Source organism: Gavia stellata, chromosome Z (assembly GCF_030936135.1).
Source record: "Gavia stellata isolate bGavSte3 chromosome Z, bGavSte3.hap2, whole genome shotgun sequence".
Classification (NCBI taxonomy): Eukaryota; Metazoa; Chordata; class Aves; order Gaviiformes; family Gaviidae; genus Gavia; species Gavia stellata.
In genome coordinates, this window is record NC_082637.1 from 84,391,999 (window position 1) to 84,413,156 (window position 21,158).

At 42.1% G+C, this 21,158-nt stretch overlaps 2 protein-coding genes across 3 annotated transcripts in view; one reads left to right on the forward strand and one right to left on the reverse strand.

The window, feature by feature from the left end:
* Positions 1 to 4,082, forward strand: part of RASA1 (RAS p21 protein activator 1) — a 65,807-nt gene extending 61,725 nt beyond the window's left edge. For both annotated transcript variants that reach the window (XM_059833277.1, XM_059833279.1), the window contains 3 exons: positions 1,069 to 1,146; positions 2,368 to 2,502; positions 3,215 to 4,082. In XM_059833277.1, coding sequence (XP_059689260.1) covers positions 1,069 to 1,146; positions 2,368 to 2,502; positions 3,215 to 3,298 — 297 coding nt within the window. In that variant the 3' untranslated portion in view covers positions 3,299 to 4,082. The remainder of the gene's footprint in view (positions 1 to 1,068; positions 1,147 to 2,367; positions 2,503 to 3,214) is intronic.
* Positions 4,083 to 5,824: 1,742 nt separating this feature from the next.
* On the reverse strand, positions 5,825 to 19,222 carry CCNH (cyclin H). The gene is made up of 9 exons (XM_059833789.1): positions 19,106 to 19,222; positions 18,819 to 18,941; positions 16,274 to 16,347; positions 15,794 to 16,004; positions 15,323 to 15,486; positions 12,897 to 12,967; positions 10,957 to 11,068; positions 10,306 to 10,366; positions 5,825 to 6,013 (listed from the first exon to the last, which is right to left on the reverse strand). Exons 1-9 carry the CDS (start codon positions 19,220 to 19,222, stop codon positions 5,975 to 5,977), a joined length of 972 nt encoding a protein of 323 aa, XP_059689772.1. The 3' UTR covers positions 5,825 to 5,974.
* Between the last annotated feature and the right edge of the window lie 1,936 nt (positions 19,223 to 21,158).

Here is a 21,158-nt window from a genome sequence, read left to right on the forward strand (position 1 = left end):
GTCCTCCATGTGCCTTAGCATAGCTTCTAGGATGATCTGTTCCGTGATCTTCCGAGGCAGAGAGGTGAGGCTGACAGGTCGGTAGGTCCCAGGGTCCTCCTTTCTACCCTTTTTAAAAACGGGTGCAATGTTCCCCTTTTTCCAGTCACCAGGGACTTCACCTGACTGCCATGACTTTTCAAATACGACAGAGAGTAGCTTGGCAACTACATCAGTACTGGCGTGCTTCTGTACACAGCCTTGAAATGCATTCCACACATGTTCTATCTATACATAGTAAATTAACTTTCAGATTGAGACTGATCAGGCCTGAATTCCCAGCTGGGTATAGCTTATACAATTCTGAAACAAATGAAGAACTGCCAACCTCTGACTCTTCCCTGTCCCCTGCTTTTGCAACACATTTACTCCTTAGATTGGCATTTTCTGTGGTAGAGCACTTCAAAGCACCCCTTCTATTTATACTCATTTTCAAATTGCTAGACATAATTAATGTTGTAAATCAAGTGTACATATTGCACTAAAAAGCCCCAGTTTTCAATGAAGTTTCTATTGTAACGCTAAGAGAATGCCAGCAACAACTGGTCTGTCTCTGTTCCCAGGCCAAAACACGGTTGAAAAATGTATCTGTTGACTTAAGCATAATGAAAGTGACTTTAGGCTGGCATTATAAAGTTATTTCTCTGACACATGTAACTTGGAATGTAAGCATTAATGAAAAAACAAGAAAGAGGGCGCTTGCTCCTGATTATACCTTTGAAAGTAGAGCATTTGTTCATTACAGCTAGGTATCGAGAGACGTTCATCTTAATGCAAATTTATGTCAGTATGCATGTATAAGAAAATTTCTGAATCGGAGATCCTGAATCTTCTGAATGTAAGAAAATACCGAATTCTGGAGTCTTTTGCCTGGCTGCACACCAGACATTAGAAATTCACTTGAAAAAATAAAATCAGATGACATACTTGTTTTGCAGTGTCATTTGTCTGACTGCACTGTGTTCACTTCAGGTCTGACAATTATCTTAGCATTGATTTGTTCTAATGATTCCTTTTAAAAATTACTAGGAGCCATATATGGAAGGGGTAAATCCATTCATCAAGAGCAACAAACATCGCATGATCATGTTCTTGGATGAACTTGGGGTAAGTGGTTAAAGAAACCTTTACTGGAAGCTACATAGCAACCTTGTAATGAAAAATCTTTACACTTACTGACTAGCACAAAAATGCATCGGCTTCCCCACAATTTTGAATGCTTGTAAATGAATAAATTGTTCTTATGTACGTTTAGAAACCACAGATTGCTGGCCTGTCATACGGAATTAATGCCATTAAATGTCATCTTAGACTTTATTCATTTAGTGCCTCTGTAGATGTGAGAAGCTGAAGTAGATTTCATAGCTATGAGGATTAGAAATTTTGGCCAAACCCACAAATATTTAAAAATATGTTTTAAGACAAAAATCCTTACATAAATTTGTCATACAGTTTTGACCAGAGATTGAAATTATCTTTTGCTTTGAAAAATACTGTAGTTTGAAAGTGAACTGCAGTTCCTGTGTTCTTTTAAATTGTTACTGTCCTGTGTATGATAGCTGTAACAGGAGTTAAGACCTCATGTTATATATGTGTATTTTTAAACCAAGACTTCATTTTAAAAACCAAGATGAAAGACATGTGCCAAGCTTCCTGAATTGGTTCCTTAAAAGTGACCTAGAAGACCTATCAGAGTATTTTGATAAGATATAAATATGAGCATGGCATTTGGGTAGGTTGCCATATGTCACCTTTTCCTGGTTAAATTGCAACTTCTGCATATTATGATATGTCAGTTTTCTTTAAATGACAGATTCCGCATGAGGTCCCTGAAAACTGTTGGTCTGAAAACAACTGTTGGATTAACCTACTGTTTTAATTACAACATTATTGGTTTATGACCAGTGTAATGGGTTACTGGTAGTTACAGATTTTGCTGAATTTTTGTTGCTGCTGTTACCTCATTTAGATGGCAAAAAGCACCTGAAGGATGGATCCCCCTCGTTTAGGGGAAGGTTATGAGTCTCTGTATGCAGTAGCTTTCTGGTCAGCTCCATGGTAGTGTAGCAACACCAGATCTTTTAGTAAGAACCTTTCTGGCAGGAGCAGAAGTGGCAGTATGCTGATAAAAAGCATGCTTGCGGAGAAGAAATACGTAATTCATAAGAAGAAGGATGGACTGGAGACGTAGCTGGGAAGAACAAAACATCACAGTACTTGCTTGTGGTCTAAAACAATTGTGTCGGCAGAGCTGTAGATCTGTAACTTCTCTTCCTGTGTGCCCGGGTACTCTGCACCCTAAACCTGCTCTCGTCTTCTTTGTTGAAGAACGTTCCTGAGCTTCCAGACACTACGGAGCACTCTAGAACTGACCTATCTCGTGATCTGGCGGCCTTGCATGAGATATGCGTGGCACACTCCGACGAACTCCGTACGCTCAGTAATGAGCGAGGCGTAATGCAGGTAAATGACAAAGCTTAACGAACAAATCATGGGTACAGAATGTCTTCAGTTACTCCTTAACATCAGGATTCTTTTGCAGTATTTCTGGATAGCAGCATGACTGATGAACATTTTAAAATGCGTGCATTTCACCAGGAGGGTGTTAGCTAGCTGTAAAGGTAAATACTTAGGCCGTAGTTTTTTCTTCATGCAACAAAACCGAAGGTTTTTTAAAGTTGCCAGAGGAAGTTTTAGTTTCTAGAGGAAACCTAAACCCACAAAATTACTGTCTCCTGACAGCCTCTCTGGATCGTTGGTTTTAGGATCTTGGGTTTTTTTCAGTTGAGAAACAAATTTACTTCCGTTAGCTTTCTATTGATACCTCCCATTTCTGTTTCCTAATTTACCAGTACATTTGCAAACAAACATGGCAAACTTCTGGCAAACCCCAGCAGTGTGTTAGCAGTACGCTTTCTTAGCCTCCCTCTGCAACCACAAAGCAGCAAAAAGATCCACGGCTGGAGAGGCAAGGTTCATAACGCTGTTTTAGACTTCCCTTTTGAAGCAGCATCTTACTGATGAGGGAATCAGTGGGGGGTTTTTTTTGTTTGTTTTACTATGTTTTAAACTACCTAGCAGCAGGTCTGATAGGCTAATGCTGAAAATGCTTCTCAAGCAAGACTGTTCCATTTCCAGTTGCTAATGCATGGTTTTACTGACTCTCTTCCTACAGCATGTTCTTAAGAAGCTTTTGGCTATTACTGAACTGCTTCAACAAAAACAAAATCAGTATTCAGTGTCCAATAACATCAGGTAGCAGCCCTCTACCTGAATTCTGCATGGATCCAGCATGCCCAACATGGCGACTCACACCAGTATCACTTTCTTCTTGCTCTTGCCAAAAATAGCACACCCTGTCACATTCCCAGTGATGTGTGAACTATGCAAAAAGAAAACAAAGATTCTGTTGGTGAATGATTGTACCAGCAGCTTTTTAAGCTATCTGTGCAGGACATTTGCACTTTTTTCCACTTGGAAACAGATTTCACAACCTCTGAGCCTTGGTGTACAGTTCACCTTCTGCAAAGAAAATGCTGTGACTGTGTCTTGAACTCTGGAAGTTATTTTCAGCACCTCTGATTGCCAAAGTTTTGCTGTCTTGCTGGAAAAGAACTCTCAACTGACATGAAAAGAAATGCGTTGTTTTGACAACCACATATAACTGGATAACATTTCTTACTGTAATTTCTGACTGGTTACAATAATTACGACTTTTGACTGTTTCAACCACTTTAACTTGTATTTACAGTTTCCAGAATTTGATGTTATGGTAGGAACAATCTTTACTGTACACTTTTTATACCATGCTGTTTCTCTTGCTGGAATCATGTTGAAAGAGAACATGCAGAATGGGTCTTGTCAGCTTTATTTTTTGATGTGCCACTGATTCAGTCTGAATAGTTCTTCCATTGGGAACTGTATATCCAGATAAATCACAATGCTTTTGTAAAATGTTTACAACAGTAAATAATTTGAATTCAGTAAATTTATTGATCATTGTATCAGACATGCATGCATTCATTAAACCATTTTATAAAATATGTATTGGTTGGTCTTTTTGTGTACTGTAAGTCTACCATAAATATTTTTATAAGTGAAAAGTAAGTTTTTAAAATAAATCAAGCTGCAGATCAATTCTTTATCAAAACTGCCTAACTTTGGCTGCTGTGGAAGTTTTTTACAGTGTCTGCATATGTGATATACTTTGAAAAGTTCAGTGTCACTTTTTTAGCATGAATCCTCCATATGCCTTGACTTGTACATAACTCTCACCGGGTGAGAAAGTAGATGTTAAAACTGTTGAAAAAAAAAATTAAAAGTAAAATATGCAGTTGATTCAGGGGTATTTCAGCACCACCATTTGTACGTTTTCTAGGCAGTAATCTAATAAGGAATAAACAGATGCATGACTGACTGGCAAGACTAATGAGATAATCAACATGGTTGTTATGCCATTAGAACAACTGCACAGTATCTCCTGCCTATCAGAACTGCTTTTCCATTCACTGTCCCACAAAATTGTGTAGATTAGTGCATGCCTTCTATTTCTGCAGCTAGCTCTTGCTGTGCTGCCTGGTCTGCCCAGTTGGGTCAACTTCTGTGAAGGCAGGTACCTGGTGCTGTAGCTGAGAGCTCCCAGGGCACTCGAGTACCATGTGTAGTAGACAGAGGTGATGCTCTTCTTACAGCCTAGTAAAAAGACACACCTGTTTGCAAGACCTCGGTACTACCAACTTCTTTTTTTTACATCATCCCATAAAGCCAATGCTGCCAAGCCTGTATTAAACTGCATCTCAGAGGAAAAGGTAATTAACAATCTTTTTTTGTGCCCTGCTTAGTCTGTGACCTAAGGGTATACAGTCCCTGTGCCTAGCATTTTTTTTTGTGTGATGAACTACTGCTGAAGGCTCTGCTTACAGCTTCCAGCCAGTTGAGAACCCAAGTACATGGCTTAAACCCTGTTAAGTCACGTTTCCTTCACTTGATTATGAAGGTGTTGTGTAAATGGTGTCAGGCTTGTGATAGCTGCTTTTCTTCCCTGACTAGTCAACTGATACAGAAGGATTTGTCAAAAACAGAACGGAGAAAGTGGGTTATTTTGTAAAATTTAGTTGGCTGGGTGTAGGTAGTATAACACAGTAAAAACACATGTTGGAGAAGAGAGTTGGCTGTCTACTTACCTATTACATACAAAATGCAGTGATGAAAATGAGACTAGGAAACTCCCAAAGTGCCATTTAGGTGTGTGTATTATAGAACTGCTTATGTTCTGAAACAGTGTATGAAAAGGAAATAGACTTTGCTCTAGCTTTGGAAGACATCTAACTACTTCAGAAGATTTTTAAAATGCTCTTCTCAGTTGTCCCCAGGTAAGTTAGTCACAGCAACCTGGTTTGAGATCACAGCTGCAGAGTAAGTCACAAAGGTGTGATTATTACTTTCCATATCATAAAACGTTGTCACAGCCTCTTGGTACATTTGAGAAGAGCTTCCCCAATGTACCCAGTGTTACAGGCACAGCGGTACTCTTTTAGCTGCTTCAGTGTGGAGCTTGGGAAGAGGGGAGCACATCCTGTTACCAGACCTGTCTCCCGCTTGCATTTACCTAGTTCACAGTGTGCCCAGTGTGACATAACTGTAGGACATGACAGTAGCTAAAGTCACATCTCAAGCTGTTCCTGAAACAAAACTCTTGCCTCAGTGACAAATTTAAGGCAAACATTTCTTACTAATGTTTGGCCTTGAATGGATGAGGGTTTGATGGAACTGCAACTAATTATTTTAAGCAAAGTCAAATGCTTTATTGCAAAAACACTGAAAACTGACAGAATAAATACCTCATGACACAGAGTACGGAACCTGTGGCAGACAGGTTCACGGTTAACACCGAACAGCAGTTTCTGCAGTGGTAGGATTCCATCTTCCTTCATGGTTACACTGAGTCCACAAGATCATCATCCGTCCACTCCTCCTGAGGGTAGGGGAAAAAGCAACACCTTGAGCAATGTGGGAATTTGGTGTGTTTTACAGTCGGGTAGGCCAGGCAACACCCGACTGCAGGTACTGCTGCACAGGCTGTCACAGCAACTTCTACTACCTACGCCAGTTAGTTACAGAGAATTAGAGTAACACAGGTAACTTCTCACATCTCTGAACTGTGTCTGCTACCACTAATAGACTTAAATAGCAAGTTTAAACTGACTTTCAACATCATGCTTGTCCACGTTACGTGACAGATGAGCATTTCTGCCAGGACACTTGACCATGCTTTTCCTTGCACACTATTCCGACAGCCAGGTAGCAATTGTCAGTCCTGGTTAGCTCAAAACTGCAAATAAGAATTCAGGCGAGGCCTGCACACAAGTTACTCAATGAAATGCATGTCTGTTACGTTCCCTTTCAGATTCTCGTAAGGTGCCTGACTTAAGGTCATGGCCCCCAACTGCTGAACACCACGAACGGGTATTTCCTTTCCTCAGACTTCCCCTGATCTGGATTTTTGCTCAAACGTGCTCCTACTGCTAAACATGAGCACAGTTGAAGGAGTTTCTTTAAGCATGCCCTAGTCTGTTGTGAGACTCCCAATTCAGTTTTCATTCCTGGGTTCATTTAAAATGTTTCTTGCTGGCCCTGCCCACCGCCCAAGCAGTATTACCCAGTGCGCCCCACGTCTCATGCGGAGAAGAAAACAGAAATAACTCAGTCAAGTAAATACAGCAGAGGGAAGACTTTCTTCTCAGCTAACGGCTTTTTTTCAGCAAATCCCAGAACACAGGACTGAAAGCCTCCTGGGACTAAGCCCTACTTCTTGCTCCTGCAAGCATGCCATAACGCTCATCAAGAATACCAAAAAACACCCTAGATAGTTAGATACACAAAACCCGTATCAAAAAACCAACACCCTATGCTGATTATGACCAGGATTTAGTATCTAACAGAAGTATTCCATGAGCAGAAGACTAAACAATATTTTAACTAGTGGTAAACTAAGCCCTTTAACCTTAAAACTAGTTGCCCATGCCTAGTCTTAACGTCACGGAGCCCCACTCATTTTAGCAGCCCTTTTTCAGCACCTGTTTTGAGGTTTAGCACATGCTTCTTTCTTATGGACAACGATGTAGAGACTCCCACAAGAGCTCACACTGCAACCTTTTACTAGTATCTTGTGCTTTTTGTGGCTTCATTGCTTTGGCAGCTGAGTCATCTGTGCTCAACCAGTACCCTCTGTGTTTCTTCTATCACTTCAAATTGATGAGCTCTCCATACCAGTTACGGCCTTGCTGTTGGTATTAACATTGGCTATAAACTATGAAGTCAAGAAACATCATCTTACAAGTAGATTAGAACTGACTGTGCACTTCCATATTACAGCCTAATTACTTACAGCTATAAATAGTTATTATCAGCTAGCTAGAGGACTGGTGAGGTCTGAAGGTTTGAGCAGTATGCACATATTGTAAGCTTTCCAAAAATGAAGCACACTTTTTCCTTTATGTATGTCCTGGCCAGCTCAGAGCTGCTCTTGCATGTGATAATTACTCAGAAATGAAACTACAGAAGTAAAAACCCTTGGCAGTTCATATACATCAATATTTGAAAATCGCAAGTTTCAGGAGCTGTTAAAACTGGGCAAAAGCTTATCATGAAATGCTGTAGGCTATGTGAATTTATACAATCTGTTTATTCCTTTGGAAAAAGAATTGTGAATATAAATTAATAAGAAACCCCAAAATCAGAATTGCCTCAAACCATAGCAGCATAGCTAAAATAAGATCCCCTTCAAATTTAACTGGGGTGGGGAACAAGTGAGCCTCCAGAGCTTAGCTGGAGCTGTTCCCTAAGTCATTTTGTGAGAAAGTGAAGTTATGAAAGTGCTAGTTTCACAGAGCTGCCAGTTTCAATATGCTTTTTAAGACTGGCATTTGGAGTAAACACTAGTCAAAGTTTTTACAGCATTAAATAGTTATCATAAAATATACCTGACGTTCCACAATTTGTTAGAACATACTTTCAATGCTGCTTTTATTATAGTATTGTTCAAATCGTTTTTGTATTTGTATTGGGTTTGCGTGGCAGCGCTTTGGTAGCAGGGGGGCCTACAGGGGTGGCTTCTGTGAGAAGCTGCTAGAAGCTTCCCCTATGTCTGATAGAGCCAATGCCAGCCGGCTCCAAGACGGATCTGCCACTGGCCAAGGCCGAGCTCATCAGCAACAGTGGTAGCGCCTCTGTGATAACGTGTTTAAGAAGGGGGGGAAAAACTGGGAAACAGCAGCTGGAGAAGAGAGGAGTGAGAATATGTGAGAGAAACAGCCCTGCAGACCCCAAGGTCAGTGAAGAAGGAGGGGAGGAGGTGCTCCAGGCGCCGGAGCAGAGGTTCCCCTGCAGCCCCTGGTGAAGACCATGGTGAGGCAGGCTGTGCCCTGCAGTCCATGGAGGTCCACGGTGGAGCAGATATCCACCTGCAGCCCATGGAAGACCCCACACCGGAGCAGGGGGATGCCCGAAGGAGGCTGTCACCCCGTGGGAAGCCCACGCTGGAGCAGGCTCCTGGCAGGACCTGTGGACCCGTGGAGAGAGGAGCCCACGCTGGAGCAGGTTTGCTGGCAGGACTTGTGACCCCATGGGGACCCACGCTGGAGCAGTCTGTTCCTGAAGGACTGCACCCTGTGGAAAGGACCCACGCTGGAGCAGTTCGTGAAGAACTGCAGCCTGTGGGAAGGACCCACGTTGGAGAAGTTCGTGGAGAACTGTCTCCCGTGGGAGGGACCCCATGCTGGAGCAGGGGAAGAGTGTGAGGAGGAAAGAGCAGCAGAGATAATGTGTGATGAACTGACCGCAACCCCCATTCCCCATCCCCCTGCGCCGCTTGGGGGGAAGTGGTAGAGAAAATCAGGAGTGAAATTGAGCCCAGGGAAGAAGGGAGGGGTCGGGGGAAGGTGTTGTTTTTTTAAGATTTGGGTTTATTTCTCATTATCCTACTCTGATTTTGATTGGTGATAAATTAAACTAATTTCCCCAAGTCAAGTCTGTTTTGCCCGTGATGGTAATTGGTGAGTGATCTCTCTATGTCCTTGTCTCGACCTACGAGCCTTTTCCTCATATTTTCTCTCTCCTGTCCAGCTGAGGAAGGGGAGTGAGCGAGCGGCTGTGTGGTGATTAGTTGCCGGTTGGGACTAAACCATGACAATATTCTACTTTGACATTATAGCATCATCCTACTATGACAATTTGTAACAGCAAGGCTCCTTGAATTATAAAAAAACCCAGACATCCTGCATTTTATGTTAAAACTTTGACAGATGACCCTCTTCAGCTGTTAGCAAGTTTTTCTAAATGCCATACTTAAGGTGTCTTAGACTATCAGGGTGTACAATGCCTTCAGTATCAAGAGAAGCCCAATTAAAAAGGGTTCTTTACAAAGCTATTCCTCCACCAGAATGTATTCTCTACAACTTCCAGTCAACGTTACAAATCAAAGCTCTGAAAGGTGTTCAGATTAGATCTGAAGGATTACCTTCATTCTGTTTTCATCAGTTGAGTCACTCTCCTCAGCCTATCCCCATCTTATTTACACTTGGCCTTATAACCTTAGGTACTAGCTACCCATCTGCAATTTATGCAAGTCTTGCTAGCAAATTGGCTGACATCATAGAAATCTAGTCCAGCAGCTGACTTCTGCTTTGTGGAAGAAGCTGAAGAAAGTACCTGAAAACAGTTTCTGGCCAGCAGAAAAACCACCACATTAAAACGTCCATGAAAAAAGCCTGCTTGAGAGTATTTCAGCATACACTCACTTATTTCATCCACGTTCCAAGGACTGAGTTTCCACCTGTAAAGCTAGGATTTCTCCTCAAGTGTTCAGTTCCTGGCCTTCCAAAACCTCCTTTCATCAAAATATTCCAAATCTCAGTTTCACAGCTATCTCCCCTCACTGGCGTCATGGAATTTCACACGCTGGAATTAGAAGTACTAAGCTTTATGTTCTTCTATGGTTTGCCAAAAGACTTTCAAAGCACAGGAGACAGCAGGAAGGATGGCCTGCTTGTTCTTCCCCCTCCCTACATGGAATATTTAAGAACACTCCCAAACGCAGGCTAGTATGAACTCTGGCTCATTTAAAAAAAAAAAAAAGCTGAAAAAGATTCTGTCTGAGCAACACATAAAAGAATATTAACAGATGCAAAGTTTGTCTTGGTAGCTGTGTCACTTTTGTCTTGGCAGTCAGAGTGGAAAAACAAGTACTTGTACAATAGGTTTACTGACCTCATCCATTTTAGATTTCTTTGCGACATACTCATCATCTTCATAACCTTTCCTCTTCTTCCTAACCCCATCCAGAAAAAAAGTGAAATGTTTAGGTATTTTTTATGAGTCAGTCTCCTTATTTGGCCACAAGACGAGATTATGGACATACTTGTCATATAAAAAACAACCAAAGCCTCAACTAACAGCTTGCTGGAAGTTCACAGTGGGTACTAAAGTGAAAAGGACAGAAAAGTCAGGAAGTCTTTTGCCATCCACGTAAGTCTTAAGAAAACATTAACACTTTACGCAATTCTTGTTTTAGTCACGTGATTTTAAGGCCCCTGATTCTTATTACATATGACATCGAGCTGCCAGACCTTAAAAGCCACCTGTGATTCCAGTTCTGTGTTACAAAACAATTAGTATTACAGCTTGCAGTGCAAATCAGCACAAAGAAAACGTATTTAAGGATTACTGAAAGCACTACTTTGAGCCTTGGTTCTCAGCTTCCAGTAGATACTCACATACCAAGCATGTGAACAGTCATCCTTGTGTTGACATTTAGATGTTTCCATTTTCAATCACTCACACAGATCAGAGAAAATTAATGTTTCTATAGCAATGAAAAAGGCAGAAGTTTAACACATCAAAGAGCAAGTATCTACTTACGGGTTTGTATTAAGTGAAAGCTCCAAGCTGTGACACTTCTCCAATTTCTGTTTTAGCGCAGCAACCTCTTCAGGCCTTGGCAGTTCGTATTTCTTTATGAGATTTTTCATGCCTACAGTGGCAACAACACAGCTCTAAGCAAATTAAATAATTTCTGCTCTACCTTGTGAATTACACAAACTTGTCAATCAGTATTATGTCTACTGTCATTGCTGCTCCCTCATAGTCAAGCTTGAGTCAACAGTTTACCCTCCCTTCCCTCATTATAACAGCAGCACAGTATACATTTTCAAGCAGCTTCTACTAGGGAAAAAAAACACTACACCAAAAAAATCAGAACGGTACACAGACAAAAAACAGAATCTAGGAAGTTTTTAAGTCCACACCTCTGTAACGTTTTGATAGCATCATATCTCATTTTTAAACGGACTTAAAAGACACTACAAGGCAACATGCAGCATATTGCGAACAGTTAAGACAGGAAAGCTTACGAAGTAAAATCCTTATATTTGTCAAAGCAAGCATTAGACAGTCAAAGTATTAACTCCCCGCAAACTGCTTGCTTACAGAACTTCCCAACCCACACAGCACTCAAACTTTAGAGGATCAAAGATTACATATGTAAGACTATCATCTTACATCCGAAGATAAATTCTAAATAACATTAAGGTACAGCAGAAGCTGAGCACAAACTACTACGCTGAAACAAGTCATTAGGGTCGTTGATTCTGGATTTCCTCAAGGTAAGTTATAATAATATAGAGTTCACATTACTCTGCTAACAAGCTTCAAAATACACAGGTATTTTTTGCATTCAGCATTGCACCTCAGTCTCAAAAAAAAGACTGGTTTCAGTCTTGTTAAGAATGCAAATTAGATTTACAGCTACCCTACAAGAAACAAGATTTTTTTCCTCTACCACCAGTTCTCTGTAAAACTAGTCATTTACATATGCTTCAAAATTTCCTTCCAGCCATCATATGTTTACAGAACAGCTGCCTTTGGGCTAAAGCTATCTTCCAGACTAATGCAAGTGAGTAGTAAGTGATTGCAGCGTTCCCTTTGCACCTCACCGATGGAAACCTGAAGACCGGATTTGTTAGCAGGAAAAGAAAGGGAAGAGCATCTTAAGTTTTATAAACTCAATTTAAATTGCAGACCCTGGTGACTTACATGGTGCCTTCACTACTAAAGTCAGCTTAGTCAAAGGACTGAATTTTTAATGTTACCGCTAGCCCATTTTAAAAATGTGCAGTAGTTTAAAGCATTAAATAACTGATTACTTACTGGAAATTTCACACCCCAGCCTTTTCATTCAATTAAAAAAAGGTAATAATCAGTGTACTACATTTCCCATTCTCTTAGCTAAACCATGCTAGCATTCTTGAGAGAGAGAGATATATATATGTATTCTCACACGAGCAAACTAAACATCTTTTGAAACATCTTTATAGCTGAAAAACAGAAGTGAAGTATAAATCCCGGCAGATCACTTAACATTAATCATTTAGCTTAGAAAAGGTACCCTCTGGTGGTAGAAGTAGTTACGTGCAGGCTTTTGCCTGAAGCTGTAATTTTTAACTTGCAGTGACTGAAAAGAAGCATTTCACCCTGACTTACAAAAACCATTATTAGTTCTCAAAACAGATTTCTCACTTTTGAGTCAGCTGCTACCACTTAAGTTCTGAGAATCATATGGCCCTTGTCTTTTAATTTCATCTGTTCATATCATAGCACAGTCTCAGTGTTTTCTCCACCTGCACCCACATGCTAGGTAGTTCATTCTACTGCCACCCATGTTTTACTTACCTGATGCCAGCCCTGACGTGAAGAAAACCACTTGATGCACACCCTTCTGCTTAAAGCTTTTGTTGTTTGGAAAAAGCTGTTTTTCTTCTTTTAGAGATACTGTTTATCATATTTTTCCAATGTTTACTTACATTTCATGCCATCTAGTAGCTTGGCTAAGGATGTTCTGTCTTCTTTCAGCATAAGACTTTCTGATAAATAACTGCAAAGAGACATGGAAGAGTATGTTCTTAAAGAGTCATAATTATTTTTGGCAGCTACCATTAGTTAATGAACTGTGTATTGTGTATTATTTACATCTGCTAGAGCTTTATGATTAGACTTAGTGAGAACACTTTGGTTATATATAACTTTTGGTTATATATATATATAACTTTTGGTTATATATATATATATATATAACTTTGGTTATATAAATGCTATAAAATGATAAAAAAGCAAAGCTGTCACCTGCAACATTCTTCTTGTGTAAGAACGTGACAGAAGTATTCCCAGCCATGTAAAAAAACCAAAGTTCCAACATTGCAGAATTAAACATTTGTAGTGAGCCTCATTGAGTTAAGTCAACTTACACTTAAGATTCTATGAAATGTCATACTAACATCACACTGTTGCACAGTATGGCTGCTGGAAAAGAAAACATTCCAGAAAAGTAGTCTTGAGAAAGACCAACAGACAGGAAAGCCTGCCAGATGGGACCGCTTCTTTGGGCAGCTGAAAACAAATCCTAAATGCTGTCTTGTAGAGTCTCTCAGTCCCTTCCTCTTCCCTCAGAGATTCAAATTTCCTTTTAGCAAGAACATTAATACATAAACACACCATCTGGGTAAAACCCCGACACACGAGCCACAATCCTCACCAAGATCCACAACAAGCAACTAGTTTTATGCCTTCCTGGGAAGGGCACTTATGGATAAATTACAAAAACCCAAAGATTCCAAAGTTTATCAGTCTGTTCAGTCTGTGCTAACTTCAAACTTACTTCATAGACATACACAGCTGTATCAGTTGCAGCTCCCATACTGAGGCACCAGCCCCCATGAAAATGGTAATTATTGTAAGCTGATAGCTGCTCTGTTAGCATCACTGCTCTTCTAGAGCTAAAATTTAAGAGTATTATTTAACCCTGTGCTGTTACCAGAACTGAAGACTAATTTAGAGCCACCTATTAGCCAGAGCACAGGGGCGTCCGTTTTTTCCTGAAGCTCTTAACTTTTTCAAGACTGACCTACACACTGACACTATGGGAGCAACAAGTTTTCACACCTACCACGTTTCATCCCCCCTCTGCAGGCACATCTACTCACAGGTCCACAAGACCCAAGCTGCAGCATTAGTTTCTCTCATGTCCAGCAGCCCAAACTCATGTAAAGCAGTAAGTGACGAGGCTACAGCAACTGCACGGTGCAGACAGATGATGAAGACTTGAGTTCTTCATGAATACGCAAAGATAAAGTTCACATACCTTGATTCACACGCTATCTACGAATTTTTCCACTTCTTTTTATAAGCATGCTCTTCTGAATTTTGGCACAATTAGTACAGAACATAAATCCAGGAATGAGATCAACAAGTTTCAAGCTATAGTAAGCACCTGAACGTTTTTACGCTATTCTGAGAGGACAATGAACCCTATAGAGGATACTCCCACACTGTCTTGTTCTTTTAGGACATGAGAGATTTGAGATTTATTTAGGGCAGGTGGAAGGAAAGCTTCTTTAAAAAGATTCGCTTGCATTTAGCATCAGCCCTTGTGTCTGTAGGCGTTACACTCTAGATGCAAAATGCTCACATGGAGTGTCCTGTGATTAACACACTCCAGATATAGCTACTTACAGCAACTACCTCAGTTGTTTTTCAGAAGAAAAGAATGTGGTTTGTCCTTAAAAAAACTCAAACCAAACAAACCATGCCTTTCAGCAATGATATCAAAGCGTTTGATAATGCCTTCACAAACACCGGTGGTTAGACCACAGAAAGGAAAGAAGGGACTGATTTAAAACAGCACCTTATCATTAGTCCACTTCCATGGAAATCAGAACAGTTGTACCAGCCAAATACAGCACTCAGTTTCCATGTGCCTAGTAGCTGTCAGTTCAGAGTAATTTCATTTTACTTTGTAACCTCAGATACCTTAAAAATCTTCCTTTTTTTTTTTAAGTGATTCTTTAGGTGTTTCATACTCTCAGTTTCTACTGTATTCCCACTTTCTTCACTCTAATCTTCAAGATGAGTCTAAAAATCCTATGCTGTTCTAGTTAGGGCAAGGTCATCAGTTTGATTTCTTTTTTTTACTTCTTCCAAAGGAATATAAAAACCAGATATTTATTGATTGCATTTATCACCTACTTTTTGAAAATGGAAAAAAAAAAATAATTTAAAAAAAAAACCACCAACAAAAAAACCCCAGTTTTGAAACTTAAAGAACATACCAGAGTGTTAACAATCAGTAAATACACACTTCTACTAGTTAGTAATGTCTAAAACAAAACAATTTTATACAATAACTGCAAATAAACTGTTTAAATCATACCTATAACGAAAAAGAAAAGACTACCTTTCCATATTAATTCCTGCTCTTGAACCACTAGATAATATGGCAGTGAGAGCTATCTGTGAGGGAGTAAAGAGCAGATACGCATCTGTCAGAGCCACTCGATTGAGGAAGTCATCAGCTGTTTTCCTCAAAACTTCAGGATTCTCCAGCATTGGATAGCGCGTCTAAAAAGTAAGTATTGAGGAACGTAAGTATCTGTTCCTAGTCTTCCAGTTCGTGAGCTCAGAACACACAATTCAACAATATTTTGTAAAGCTAAAAAGCAGCAGACCATCTTCTTATTCCAAAAACAATCTAGAGTGCTTGAAGACCACAACTAAACCAACTTCCTTTCAGATATTTGCCTATCACTTTAGAAACTACATCTTTCAAGATCACAGGCACAGAAGGAAATAAAGTTTTCTAACACAACCCATGACAGATTCATATTATGTTAGTATACAGAGTATGTAGCATATAAAACACTACTACCTTCAAATCGATTAGAAATCCCTCAAATGGCCTGTATGGATTGTGGATGATAAGATGGAAGTTCAGTTGCTGAATAAGTAGTAGTTCATATTCCAGTATTTGTTCAAGAGCTTTTTCCTGTCCAAGAGGGCTTTCTCGAAGGTTACCAACAAACTGTGCACTGGACACATTAAATTCATCTACTTTACAGGCCAAAAATGCACATGTGAGCCTTGAGGAGGGAAAAAAAGCAAAGCATTGACATGTGCAGCATCCATCTTTTTACCAAGAGTTTTCTTCAGAAAACTTATATCTTCAAAACACCATGTTCTAAACACAGCAAACTTTTCCAATCAGAAACTGAAAGTGATCATACTTTGTCTTTACTCATACTTAAGCTCTCAGATTTCCTTTCTCATTTTTTCAGGTCTTTACAGATACAAAGATTATACCTCCAGTGTTCTGCTTGACAGAATAACTCAACATGTGTTGATAACTCACATTATTATCCGAGGATGATACTCCATCACCGAGTTATTGAGGTAAAAGCGTTTGAAATACATGCAAGCTGTACCCTAAATTAAAAAAAAAAGGAGGGAAAAGTAAGTATAGAAGCAAAAATGGATTAAGAAAAAATAAAAATAAAAAAAGAAATCACAAAACAGAACAGGCAAGTTTGAATATATACTATAGACAAGCAGGATACACTAAGGCACTAAGATGCTCACAATGCCGAGTCATTAAGTATTTCAAAGTCTAATACATTTATGCCTGCAAGAGCCTTACAAACCGGCACCTTGGTGTCATGGTTTAAGCCCAGCCAGACTAATCACCACACAACCGCTCACTCACTCCCCTTCCTCAGCTGGACAGGAGAGAGAAAATATGAGGAAAAGGCTCATAGGTCGACATAAGGACATTGGGAGATCACTCACCAACTACCATCATGGGCAAAATAGACTTGACTTAGGGAAATTAGTTTAATTTATTACCAATCAAAATCAGAGTAAGATAATGAGAAGTAAAACCAAATCTTAAAAAAACAACACCTTCCCCCGACCCCTCCCTGCTTCTCGGGCTCAACTTCACTCCCGATTTTTTCTACCTCTTCCCCCCGAGCGGTGCAGGGGGATGGGGAATGGGGGTTGCGGTCAGTTCATCACACGTTGTTTCTGCCGCTCCTTCCTCCTCACACTCTTCCCCTGCTCCAGCGTGGGGTCCCTCCCACGGGAGACAGTTCTCCATGAACTTCTCCAACATGGGTCCTTCCCACAGGCTGCAGTTCTTCACAAACTGCTCCAGTATGGGTCCTTTCCATGGGGTGCAGTCCTTCAGGAACAGACTGCTCCAGTGTGGGTCCCCCGCGGGGTCACAAGTCCTGCCAGCAAACCTGCTCCAGCGTGGGCTCCTCTCTCCACAGCTCCTGCCAGGAGCCTGCTCCAGCATGGGCTTCCCACAGGATCACAGCCTCCTTCAGGCATCCACCTGCTCCAGCGTGGGGTCCTCCACGGGCTGCAGGTGGATATCTGCTCCACCGTGGACCTCCATGGGCTGCAGGGGCACAGCCTGCCTCACCATGGTCTTCACCATGGGCTGCAGGGGAATCTCTGCTCCGGCGCCTGGAGCCTCTCCTCCCCCTCCTTCTTCACTGACCTTGGTGTCTGCAGAGTTGTTTCTCTCACATATTCTCACTCCTCTCTTCTCCGGCTGCCGCTTCCCAGTTTTTTCCCCCTTCTTAAATATGTTATCACAGAGGCGCTACCACTGTTGCTGATTAGCTCAGCCTTAGCCAGTGGCAGATCCGTCTTGGAGCCGGCTGGCATTGGCTCTATCAGACATAGGGGAAGCTTCTAGCAGCTTCTCACAGAAGCCACCCCTGTAGGCCCCCCTGCTACCAAAGCGCTGCCACGCAAACCCAATACACTTGGTTATCTGTTCTTCCATTTTAGACATATTTACCATGACAATGCTCAAAAAGCCTAGAGTATCTTCATGAGAAAATTCTGATATTTAAATGAAATTTAAAAAGCAAAAGACCAAAAAAAAATATCATGAAAGTTGTGAGCAACCCCAGCCAAGACATCCGACTCTTTATATCAGTGTATTTCCCAACACATTTAACATTTATGCTTCTCTGTGTATCTAGAAGCACTTCAGTCTGTCAATGCCAACTTTCCAAGCCAATGTGAATGCCACTGGCATGAACGCAGGTGTTTTCCAAAACCATTACTTGGTGAGTCTGATCTAGCACACACACTCTACAGGGGCCACTTCTGAACATAAGGTCTGGCTCCACAGAGCATGTAACAGCAGCATACTGCTACGTTTCTAATGCATCTTCAGACAAGACATTCTTCATCTTTGTTATTCATCACACCTGCCAGAAAAAGGGAGGGCTGACAGAGGACAATATAGGTTACACATCTTAACAGCTAGGTGACAAAAGCAGCACAATTTCATTCCCTGCCTCGGCTGTAAGTCCCCACTCTCTCTCTTCTGAAACGCACTCTTCTGTGTTCAAGATAAGTCAGTTCAAAGATTTTTTTTTTTTTTCCTTTGTAGGTTAGTTTACTGCCAGTACAGGTGCTTGAACCAGCTTGCTTTGTGGTCAGACAAGCACCATGCTTGAGAAACAACTGGACCAGACAGCCCAGCTTTGGAACTGCCTCCTTTAGCTACAGTGAGATCATTTTACTGTATCATCAATGCACCGTTAGGTTTATTTCTACTCTTTGCTTAACGGAAAGAAAATGGCACCCATGCAAGTGTGACAGCCACAAGAAAAGGATGAAGTCGAGAAAATAACTCGAAATGAAATGGCTGCACTGCCCAGAAAACAGAAAGAGATAAAAAGAGGTCTGAAACACGGACTGCAGCACTGGAAGACAAAAAACTTGACAGACACTTGAGAGATATCCGTGCTCTCAATAATAAGACAAGCAAACGAAGGAACAAGAGACATGGAGGGGGCAAAGCCTGCAGCTCCGTTATTCATCTGACCGTAAGCAAGTCATCAAAGTCTAACCGAGCAGGCGCCGCTACTCACCACCACGGATCTCGGCATGGCAGGCTTGAAGACGGCACAGAAGTCCAGCAGCCGCTTTTCGTAGTATTTGCATATCGCCAGCTCTTCGTGGGGCTCCAGAAGAACAGGGTCGGTCTGCTGGACCTTGATGGGAGCAAAGCTGAGCCTGACTCACGGGCTGCGCCCCGGCAGAGCCGCCCCCCCCCCAGCTCTCCCCCTCGGAGGCGCAGGGAGCGCCGGCCGGGAGAAGGCCGCAACGGTCACGGTCCCCCTCCCCGCCGCCCCCCTCACGGCCCCCCGCCCCGCACCTTCCCGCTCGCCACCGCTTTGCTGCTGAACTTGCGGTTGGCGTCGGCCCGGCACCGCGCCAGCTCCTCCTCGCTGCGGAAAGTCCAGTGCCGCCATTGCGTGCTGCTGTGGTACATGGCGATGATGATGATGATGGCGGCGGGGACGACATCCGCCCTCCGCGCTTTACGGCAGCTCGCTTTACGGCGGGCGCGGGGCTTGCCGGGAGTTGTAGTTTGGCGGGGAAGGGGCCAGGAGCTGCATGAGGGCTTGGGGCAGGGGGGGACGGCAGCGGGACGGGCGTCCACTGCACAGGCTGCCAGCCTTGGGCTGAGGGAGCTCGGGGGGCTGGAGACAGCTCTGGTGGCGGGGGTGACGGTAACGAGCCCTGCGGGAGAGGACTGGAAAGGCCTTGGCTGCTATTGCGGGCAGGGAGCAGCTGGAATAGGCCGGAGGGAGATGCTTCTCCTTGGAGCGGGGACAGTCCTCTTAGCTGCAAAACACCCCGAAAAAAGCACCGTTAATCTGTCATTGGATCTTTTCAGGGAACAAAAAAACTAGCTTGTATGAGTAAGGGAACTGGGATTGGGCCCAGAGGGAGCACGTGGTGGAATACGTTGTGGCGCAGGAAACTCTGGAAACGAAGAATGCTTTTTCCTTTGTGAAAATGGTACAGCAAGAGGACTTGTGGCCTGGCATGAAAGCTCAGTGTGGCACGGAGAGCCAGAAGCCGTAGGAATGTAGTGCCAGCAAAGGCAAAACGTCTGCTCCACGTTACACTGAGCACCCTTAACGACCTCCTGGGGACCACCAGGGCTACCTGTGTCCATGGTTGGTGCAGAGGTTTTAGCTTACAGCGGTCCTACTTACGTCTTGTTACAATAATACATGGCTATAAAACGCAGATTCACATTTTATCAAGCTTCTTAAAAATACTGCGGAGCATGCTGACATGAAAAAAGAAATTCACTGTTCAGTTTCCATCCATGTTGCTATGCAACCATGTAATTTATCAACATCAAATAATAATACTGTTAGGAAAAAAAAGAAAGCAGGGAATCCTTTTTGTTACACCAAATGAAATCAGTCTTGCTGAGTTTTCAAAGAAATATGTGAAAAGGAATAGTCCTCTAGCAGTTCTTCTCGTCTGTAGTCCTATCTCATGTCAGGGTTGATTTTGTCATTGTTAATCATATCCCATAAGTTGACGTATGGTTTCCATTAATATCTCTATGAAGGTGATTTAACAACTTGTCGCGGTAGCTTGTCCCATCGCTTCACAAATCACATGGTTCTCTTCAGTATTTTGTGTATTTCCCTGTTGGCGCTTTCATTTTTGGTAATTATTCAGCTTCTTTTATATAGGCAGGCCAATGGCATTGACGTTTAGATACAGACACTTGAGCTTCTGTTCAGTCTTTTTTTCTAGACAGCACATACCCAGTTGTCAGAACTTTTTTGCACTGGTCTTACCTTGCAAACCTTTTGCCATTCTTATTTCTTACCCTTTTTTTCACTTCTGTTTAAAAGAGAAAGTTAAAAAATTAGTTACGGAATGACTGTGGTTCTGGCCACACATTCTGCTCCTGCTACAGTGTGGGCTGACCTTAGCTAACAGTCAAACACCCGCACAGCCACTTGCTACCCTCTCTTGCAGGATGGGGAGAAAAATAGAAAGAAGATGAGAGGCTTATTTAGATGATGACAGATTGGACTTGATGGTTGGACTTGATGATCTTACAGGTCTTTTCCAACTGTAGTGATTCTGTGATTCTGTAATTAATAGCGAAGGCAAAAGCTGCACATGCGAGCAAAGCAAAAAAATTAATTTATTCACTCTTCCCATCGGCAGCCGACTCACCGGGGAAGGTGCCTTGCGAGTCTTGCGAAAGGTGTTGTATTTGAGGAGTTGGTGATACTGGGCAAGCCATGTCTGCTTTACTGGGTGTTGTACAAAAGGCTCAAGAAGCCTCATGTTAGCACGAGTAGCTGCTGCACAGGAGTCTGCTGGAGTGGCCTGCTCTGGCCCACACTGTGCACTGGCGGGTGTTCTGACAGAGATAACATCCCAGC

Coding starts and splice junctions, on each gene's coding strand:
- CCNH (XM_059833789.1), bottom strand. CDS start 19,222: ATGTACCACAGCAGCACGCAATGGCGGCACTGGACTTTCCGCAGCGAG. Junction 16,005..16,273: donor TATCATCCTCGGATAATAAT/GTGAGTTATCAA, acceptor TCCCTCCTCAAG/GCTCACATGTGCATTTTTGG. Junction 11,069..12,896: donor GCTACTAGATGGCATGAAAT/GTAAGTAAACAT, acceptor TTGCCACTGTAG/GCATGAAAAATCTCATAAAG.